The following is a 9,086-nucleotide window of genomic DNA, read 5'->3' on the forward strand; positions in this document are numbered from 1 at the left end:
AAAAAAAAAAAAAAAAAAAAAAAAAAAAGAAACGAATACGCTTGCAAAACTTTTCTCCGAGTGTTTATTTAAAATGAAATGCATTTTCTGATAATATTTTCTTGATTGTCATATTTTTTACCTGACCCTTGTTATTTGTTATATTGAAATTGTAATGTATCATAAACGCAATAAAAAGAATAAGCTATGTATAAATAAAAAAATTTTTTTGTCTTCTCATTCAATTTTATCATTAATATGACATGATATTTCAAAACTGAAAAAAAAAATAAAAACTTTTGTTTTGTTATGTGAAAGGTTATGTTTCGCTAATGGTGTTTGCAAAGATATGGATCTTGATGAATAGACGCACATACACATCAATTTTCGTGTATGTGTATCATTTAAATATGGAACACGTGACCAGACGTTACAAGTGTATATGTAACGCGGGAGACATGCTATATATTACAACCTACACATATGTACGTCTGTTCATAAATTCAACAGATTATTATTTAATGTCGTAAACAACAAAAGTAGTATAAGCATGAGCTCATTGTACTAAGAATGTACGTATAAAAATAAACTACGTGTTACGTACTATTTTGTTCGATAAAACAATTCAACAATATCTTAATTTACGAACGTGCAAATATTTAATTACTTAACATCACTATTCATATGTATACGTTCGTATATATAAAGAAAAAATTAGAAATATCAATAATACATGTAGAACACAAAGAAAATACGCATACCTCGATAGTCGTTCGAATCACTGGACGTCTGATTTTTTAACGTTGAACACACTTTCACTGTTCTTTGTAGATTGTACGCGACGTTTTGAAAATCACAAGCTTTACTTTAATAGTTTACAAATAAATTTATGTACAAGATCGCAAGGAGATTTAACGGAACGACCGTTATACCAAACAACGGTTTATTACCGGCACGCTTACTTGTACGAGCGTCAAGCACAACATGAGCACAACGACTTAACCTGCATTAATGTGAACGGAACTTTCTACTACGCATGTGTGCGCTTATTTTACCGCCATTTCTCACTTTAGGCGGGAATCGTTGATTTTGTTAACATAATACTTTGATTTTTAACGAACCTTTAAGACAGATATAAATTTTAATTATATTTTTATATATAATATTTACAATTCTTTATCTTTTTTATATTTTAAATAAAAATATTATATATTAATTTATTTATTTCTAAACAACGTATTATCGAGATAAAACTAATTCGATATATCGATCAAAATATGACTAAATTTTAAACCTTAAAATTAAAATTTATATTTTCTTTCATATTGATTATTAATAAAGATATTTAATTTTGAATTTTGAATCAAGAATGCATAATTTATGATTAAAAGAAATAAAAAAAAAGTTATGTGTATAGTATACAAAGAATCGTAATCGACTGAAGTACATCGATATTCACAATCTGCGCAATGAAAATTTTTCAAATTAATGCGCATTTTCCAATATTTCGCGCAGTTTTGGTGATGCGTCATGTGTGAAGTGATGTGTTGTATCGTGCTGCAAATTTTTGAAGAAAATTGCTGAGATTATTGGATACGAATCGGTAAGTACACAAAATATATCAATTATGTAATCTTTTTTTGATGTAGATAGAAAATAATCGATATAAAAATATAGAAAATATCGAGGAATATTCCACATTAGAAAATTAAGACGCTACTACTGTCCATTGTTCGTAGTACAGTTTTATTTTTTATTCAAATCAATGTGATTTCTTACTATATAATTATTATAAGATATGGAATTCATCATATCATTAAATATAAAATTTGATTTTATTGTTCATACATAATATGCGTAATACGTAATAAGAATTTGTAAAGTATCGAGATCATGAGAAACGAGAAAAATAAATATAATAAAATTTAATCTAATGTATATATAAGTTAATTGATTTAGTAGTTATATAGCTGTAGTTCTTTCTTCCGAAATTATCCAGTTATATCCAACAATTGATTTCGAATAAAATTACCATTGTTGAACGTACTACTTTTCACGGGTCTTAAACGTACATCGGTGGAAATTCGATCATTGATATTGCAGAATTCGATAGGTTTTTGTTTAAATTTTAATTTTTTGTATCCAATATCTATTTCGTTTTCAATGTTATCTTGAGAAAGCAATTTTTTATTATGCATATCGTATAATCTCTTCTTAGTTTTTTCCATGATAAAATGTTTCTCGTTATGATAGTTTTTCCAGCAATGCTGGAACTTAAAAAATATGTTACTCCAAATGCAAAATTCTTCAACTGAAATCCGAAAATTATAAAAAATATATCGTTATATCGAAAATTAAAAAAAAAAAAAATTTGCAATAATTTGTAATCGTAATTCGCATAACGTTATATGATAATACGTGAACATATAGGATTTTTATACCGTATAGGAAAAATGTTGTGAGTACGAAGATTGTAATAGGAAGAGTAATGTTAGAGAGGAGTGTATTAGCTATATTAAAAAGCGCTGGTCCTTCGCACAGAGTCATCCCTTTCATAGTATTCACCAACCATGGTAAATATAGATAAGGAATGTTGTATTTATCAGCGAATATCATCATTAACGTAGTTATCAGTCCTGTGATCACGTTCGTTATGAGAATTATAATCTTCAGATCTGTCAAAAAAAAAAAAAAAAGTTTAAGAAAATTTAAATTCTGAACATTCGAATTGAAAAATTTTAAATATTTAAATTTCCTATTTCTGAATGAATTAACAATTATAGTAATTTAAGAATAGGAAAGACGAGGAAAGAGATTCGCGATTATTCTTTTTATTGTCGAACGGTATATATATATATATATATATAAATATAATATATTATTTAAAATATTTTTACTGTAAGTTCGCCGAAAAATAGCATTAAATGCCGCCGATTTGGTCACAGGACTTCCATAAGAAGAACGACCTCCGGTTTCCAAAGTAATGCAACTTAAACAATGTATTACGAAACATATCAATGCCAGATACAGTACTTCTACCTAAATTTAATACGATAATATTTCATAATGCAATATTAACATTAACACGAAATATAATACTCAACTATATCTTCGTTTAAATTTTTTGTATTCGCCTGTATCTTAAGAAAATTTTTGTTATCTTGATCGCTTTCATCTTTCCCCTCTGTACAAGTAGTATAGCTAACATTTTTTTGTAATTTTAATGGCATTTTAATTGAATTTCATTAAATTATTTATACATAATCGAGTTTTTGGTTATATCGATAGATTCTATCCACGTGTTTTTCAAGTTATATACATATATATATATAAAACATATATATACATATATAAATATATATGTATATATATATATATATATATNATATATATATATGTATTAATAAACAAACGAAATTGCTAAATAATATTCCAATTAAACTGCAATTTCAAGTACGTCGTATGATTTCTTTTATTATACGTGTTACAAAATTTTACAATAATTTCAACTAAATTGAATATTTTTTTCCTAGAATTAATTTCCATTCTTTTCTTTCGTTGTACGTTCAACGAGTTTGTCGAGCTTGTCTGTGAAACAAACAAAATACTTGAAGCCAATTATGCACGGTCAGAACAGCCAGTAAAATTTCATCGCGTTTTACATGAAGTCCATCCAAAAACATTTTCACGCAGAATACTATGAGTTCCACGATAATCACGCATAATTGCATCAAAAGCCAGGGCGTATGCAACATTGGATATTCCTGAAAAATATATAATTACATTCGAAAAAATTATGTTTAACTGGAAGATAATCGTCTTCGAATCGCTCACTGTAATTGCACCAAGCATGATTAAAGTGTAGTGCTCTATTCCCAGAATCGAAGTCATTAATTTTAGATCCCTCTCCACGTCCAAAGGGACCACTAAAGGGGAGAAGAATTAATTTGTTTTTTTTTTTTTTTTTTTTGGTTNTTTTTTTTTTTTTTTTGGTTCTCTCTCTTTCTCTCTCTCTAATCTGAAACGGAATTTAACGTACCGGCCTCGTTGTTTCTCGTTTGCGAGGGTGATCTGATCGGTAACTTGCAATTAATTATTCTGACGATATCAAACGCTGTAATCATCTATCGAATTAAACAAATTTAAATCAAATGGAAATTTTCTTTCTCCATATTTGCATTATAACAAAGGTTGAGGAGAGATCGAATTCTCTCGATGAATCGAATTTTATAATGTTACAAATTCTCGAATCCTCATCTTCGTTTTGACAGATGGAACGGATTCGCGAACTCTGGTGTTCTATTATGCAGAAACAATTAAGGAATATTACGATCGACTAACGGTCCCAATGAGGCCGAGTATGATCACGTAGATCGAGTTTCCCATGATGTAATGGTCGCATAGTGTGCACGCCAGTTGTCCAATTTGCTGAAAAATTATCAAATAAATCATCCAATTTTCAATATCCTCTCGCTCTCGTTAAAAATTCTTAAATTACTAACTAAGGATACTCCGCTAGGTTCGTTAATCTTTCGTCTACATCGAAATTTCATAGTTTATCCCCCTCGAATTTTACCTCGAATTTAATAACCAACAAGAGAACGATGGTGATCACGCCTCGTATTTCGTACTTTCTTCGGGAAAGGTGTGCGAATTTATCAATTTAGATCACGTGACACGTCTTAATTTCGACAATTCGTAATTGTTTCGAGAAAGCTCCCTTACGATTCGACCATTCATATATATATATATGTATATATTATCTCATTTGAGTAACGGTGATGAACGTTAACGACGTTGAACACGCGTGCACACACAGGCGAGTACACGTGTGTGCGCGTGTTCGCATACTCACCGAATTTTTGTTTGCGAGCACCGTTTTCAGACTGGAAAAAACGGAACGTTTGCGACGACGTGCCATGTTTCAAGCCCTCGTTGAATTCTCATAGCCGCGAGTTAGTCTCTCGGGCAAATTTTTCCCACCCGAAAATATATTCCACCGAAATTTTCTTCCAAGGTTATACAGTTTACACCTTATAATTTCCATTCAATAATCTTTGCTTTATGAACAATTTGAATAACGTCGTGGATATTGCGTTTCACTTCAAGGAGTCTAGCCTGTATCTCTTTCCATCTCCAGATCGAGGAAAAAAAAACGAAAATTATCACACGATTAACATGTATTCCGATAAAATTGAATCGACGACGGGCTTAGAAGTAAGTCCTCTTCCTTCTTCACTCGATCCGATAGATTCCGGTAATCGAGATTTCCGGAAAATAATCTTCCTATTATCGGGACTGGTTAAAACGATTGGATCGTCGTCGTTTTCCAGATGAACGATCGCGATGAATTTCTAACGAGAAAATTCAAAACGGATCAAATTTCGATAGAGAAGATGACGAAAGAGGAATTCGATTTTGCGAAGAGCACCGAAAGTGAGATATTGAAAATTTTTCAAGCTCTATTGTTATCCATATGTATGTTGCTTTTGAGTTATCACAGCGTTCGTTATGGCCGAACCGAGTACAGTATCTTGGAAAATGGTGAAATCACCGAGGGTTATGCTCATAAGGCTGTGGTCACGTTGAGTTTAGGTTATTCCACACCCTACGCGATCGTCTCTTTCCTGGCAATCGGCATGCTTGCTTACTCTTTGATCTCGGTGAGAAATATAGATATATATATATATAACAATTTGTTGTTCCCTTCTATTATCGTATTAAATATACAATCGTTAAATATTGTAGAAAAATCCACGTTGGAGTATTCCATCTATAGTACTTTATCTTGCCGACCTGGTTTGCAGTATCAGTGGCGCCATCGTCGCAATTTGGTTATTTTTCTCTCATTTCCCATTCGTAACAGCCTTGTCTTACACGTTAGGAACGATTTTGCTAATACGTACGTTTTTACCATTCACCGTCTATATTTTCTCTAATCTCTTAATTTTTATCATTAATTTTACGTTCGCTTATTATTATATTGATGAACGAATTTTTAAATTTTACCATTTAGTTGGAGAAATTTGGATGTGGCTAGGCGTCCTTCGATTGTACGAGCAAAGAACTTTCAAATGAACTTTTCGATCGATCAACGACGATTGACGGGAGAAGCTAAAAAAGAAAGAAAGAAAGAAAAAAAAAAAAAACGAGTGGACGACACGTTTTGTTTAAAATTATATTTTATGAGCTACATGTGTACAGTTTCGTAATAAAATACATATATCAGTCGTCACGTGAGATGCATTAATATACTCGAATAAACTGTAGGACAGTTTAAAGCATCCGTTGGACACTTTGGTCTCGAGTTGAGAATCCGAATTTCGGGACAGTAATATAACCTACGAGAGAAATATATGAAATATTATTTCTTAAATATATATAGCCAACATTTCTTTTTTTTTTTTTTTAATCTTCAAAATATTCTTGAATTCGAAATTTTTGATCTTCAAAATCTACCTTGGACAGTATTTTTCCACCGCTTCTCTCAACGTGTGTTTTCCGTTGTGATGATTTTTCGATATTTCTTGGACAACGAATCCCATGAAAGCTTGACACGGTACTCCTGTCAATTGTATATCGTTTTCTGGCTCGATGGTTGCTAGTTTGTCCGGCAAACATTCTTCTTTATTGTTACTGGGGAAACGGAGAAAAGTGGGAAAGTAAAAATATCATAAACATATCGCGTGTCGTCGCGAATTTACTTATTTCGAATTTCCCTCTCACTTGCAAAGAAAACTTTTCACAAAGTCTAAACTGCAGAACATGTTCGGTTTAAGCGCAACACCAGGAACGCTCCAAAGCAATTGCGCCTTGGCAGCGATCTCGAGAACTTCGTCACCCAATTTTTTCGCAACTTTCGACAGTTTCGAACTGGAAAGAAAAAATACGTTCGAAAGAATCAATATGATCAAAATAACAAGTATTTTTATTCGATTCAACTTCGACTCACCCTTTGAAGAATTTATCGATCGACACATTGATGTTCCTTATATTTTCGTTTCCAGCCACCAGTCGTTGCCTAAGCCTATCCTCTGCACTCAATATCGGGGAACGGGTATAATTATTCGAGTCGTTCGATCTAGATTCCAGCTTCGTTCTATCGATGCTCGAACGATTCGAGCTTTCCTTGTTAGGTTCATCCCTCATTAAATTTATCAGATATATCTACGGTATATAAATATTAGAGATTTATTTTCTCACTCTTATCTTTCTTATATAAGAAATTTCAAATTTCAATATATATTCGATACATTGAATTCTGGGTGCTTTCTAGCCGCGGTCTCGATGTAACAATAATCGGTCGTAGACCAGTTCTGGTTATCCAATTTGATAAAATACGCGTTGGACGATGCTCCAACTTCCAGGATTGAGATATCTTCGAGTCTATAAAATTTTAATCGAACGGTTAGAAGAATTTTGATTCCAACGATCGTTCAACGAGATCATTTCGTTTTGCATACGAAAATCGTTTTCGTGGACACCTGTTACCGACAACGGTGGGCACGCAGATGGCCACCGTGACGAAGATCAAGAACACCACGCTTCCTATGATCAGACAAGCTGCCAGGAACGCGAAGAATAGATCTGCTGGCCATTTTCGTAGTTGATTCACTACGCCTTTGATTATCGGTGTCTCGGTCGGTAGGTCTGTGAATCTGGCAAACTTGTCGCCATTATTGTCCGGGTAGAGAAGTGAAACGTCTTCTCCAAAGGGATCTGTACAGTTTTTCGATAAATTCCACGATATGATGAAGTGTTTCACACAGATTCATTCAATTTTTTCATTTTACCTTTAAATTAATTCGATTCCACGAGAACAGAGATTCAGATAAGCTTTATCATCGATACAACATGTTTCCTTTTAATATCGCTTAATCTCGCGCGAGACATCGAGAAGAATTTTAATTTTAATTTCGAGTCAAACGCGTTTAAGTTAGGAAAAAAAAAACTTCTTTTCGTGTAAATTAAAAAAAAAAAAAAAAAAAAAGAAAACATGACAATGATCGTGTACACGATTGACAAAGAAATACCAATACCAAATGCACAATTTCCATTCGTCAATTATTGTTTTTTTTTTTTTTTTTTAACTCGCGGTGAACTTTAAACCAGTCTCGTCGGTAAATCGTCTCGAGACGAGATCCAATCCGGCGTAAAGTCTGATTACTCGAGGAGAGTGGAGAAAATTGGCGGCGTGGTTTCGAATCAAAAGGGGGGAAATGAAAAGTCGAGTAATAATAACGAGTTTTCAATCTTCTCTTCGATCACTTACCCTTCGTGTACGGCATAATGTCGATACTTTCACACTGTTAACGTCGTTCTCGTCTTCGGCCGTTTATGCAGTTAGTTCCGTTCGCCAACTCAGCATTTCGCAATAATTGGCCGCATTTAAATTGAGTCACGACGAATTGCCAGATTACGGAGGTGGGCTACGTCGTACCGTTGGCATAATGTTCAAAGTGGAGCATCGAAACGCGTTTTGACCGACGAAATCGCGCGAAATGGGGATATTCGCGTGGTAGAATCCGACGACGAAGGTTATCGTTTAAATATCGCTCGCTTGTTTCTCGATACGTTGAACTCGATCGTCATATGCGAAACTCACAATTCACCCTATTGATTTCTATTTTTGTAAATTAGAAAATAGTACACACATATATATATATATATATATATATATATATATATATATATACATACAGAATATACATACAGATATATATACATATATACATATATATCTTAAGGTCAATTTTTAAAGGCCAGAATGAACGCAAAAGTTAATGCTTCAGACGAGAAACGTCTGATTGAGTCTTATTTATCGAGTTGAAATTCAATTGCTCGAATCGTTCGTAACTTGATAAACATTTTGCAGCATTCGTTTGAATGTATTAATATTCCGTATGAAGATCGCACAAAAGGGGGAAGGAAATTGTACACGCGTGAAAAATTATACGATGAAATATACTATGTTTCGCACTTGAAATTCTATACCTGTGACGATATTTACAAGTATCTCATAATCCAAAGGATTATTTCCATTTCGTCGAAAATAATTATCCAACGTTCGTCTCTCGGGGGAAGAAATTATGGAATTACGTTTTCCG

At 32.8% G+C, this 9,086-nt stretch overlaps 4 protein-coding genes and 1 long non-coding RNA gene across 7 annotated transcripts in view; 2 read left to right on the forward strand and 3 right to left on the reverse strand.

Annotated features, from left to right (window-relative positions):
* Positions 1-203, forward strand: part of LOC122711372 — a 1,568-nt gene extending 1,365 nt beyond the window's left edge. Inside the window, exon 2 of the long non-coding RNA XR_006346087.1 lies at positions 1-203. This exon is cut by the window's left edge and continues 704 nt beyond it. This is a non-coding gene — a long non-coding RNA (uncharacterized LOC122711372).
* Positions 1-969, reverse strand: part of LOC122711370 (nuclear autoantigenic sperm protein) — a 12,959-nt gene extending 11,990 nt beyond the window's left edge. The window contains exon 1 of the mRNA XM_043930094.1: positions 741-969. The gene's annotated coding sequence lies outside the window, so the exon portion shown is untranslated. The remainder of the gene's footprint in view (positions 1-740) is intronic.
* A 2,503-nt stretch (positions 970-3,472) lies between these two features.
* LOC122711270 lies at positions 3,473-6,064 on the reverse strand. Of its 2 annotated transcripts, none has more exons than XM_043929866.1 (5): positions 5,989-6,064; positions 4,321-4,407; positions 4,019-4,103; positions 3,814-3,905; positions 3,473-3,743 (listed from the first exon to the last, which is right to left on the reverse strand). In XM_043929866.1, the coding sequence occupies exons 1-5, from the start codon at positions 5,989-5,991 to the stop codon at positions 3,546-3,548; spliced, it is 465 nt and encodes a 154-aa protein (XP_043785801.1). In that variant the 5' UTR covers positions 5,992-6,064; the 3' UTR covers positions 3,473-3,545. The 2 variants fall into 2 exon arrangements, with proteins under 2 accessions (XP_043785801.1, XP_043785800.1); XM_043929865.1 differs by lacking the exon at positions 5,989-6,064 and adding an exon at positions 4,835-4,958.
* LOC122711271 lies at positions 5,313-6,184 on the forward strand. The gene is made up of 3 exons (XM_043929867.1): positions 5,313-5,642; positions 5,728-5,881; positions 5,996-6,184. The coding sequence occupies exons 1-3, from the start codon at positions 5,313-5,315 to the stop codon at positions 6,055-6,057; spliced, it is 546 nt and encodes a 181-aa protein (XP_043785802.1). The 3' UTR covers positions 6,058-6,184.
* LOC122711267 lies at positions 6,144-8,943 on the reverse strand. Of its 2 annotated transcripts, none has more exons than XM_043929860.1 (7): positions 8,252-8,943; positions 7,464-7,698; positions 7,233-7,365; positions 6,932-7,146; positions 6,706-6,852; positions 6,439-6,615; positions 6,144-6,320 (listed from the first exon to the last, which is right to left on the reverse strand). In XM_043929860.1, exons 1-7 carry the CDS (start codon positions 8,265-8,267, stop codon positions 6,212-6,214), a joined length of 1,032 nt encoding a protein of 343 aa, XP_043785795.1. In that variant the 5' UTR covers positions 8,268-8,943; the 3' UTR covers positions 6,144-6,211. The 2 variants fall into 2 exon arrangements, with proteins under 2 accessions (XP_043785795.1, XP_043785794.1); XM_043929859.1 differs by having other exon boundaries at positions 7,443-7,698.
* Between the last annotated feature and the right edge of the window lie 143 nt (positions 8,944-9,086).

Source organism: Apis laboriosa, unplaced genomic scaffold (assembly GCF_014066325.1).
Source record: "Apis laboriosa isolate Shangri-la unplaced genomic scaffold, ASM1406632v1 scaffold16_cov148, whole genome shotgun sequence".
Lineage (NCBI taxonomy): Eukaryota > Metazoa > Arthropoda > Insecta > Hymenoptera > Apidae > Apis > Apis laboriosa.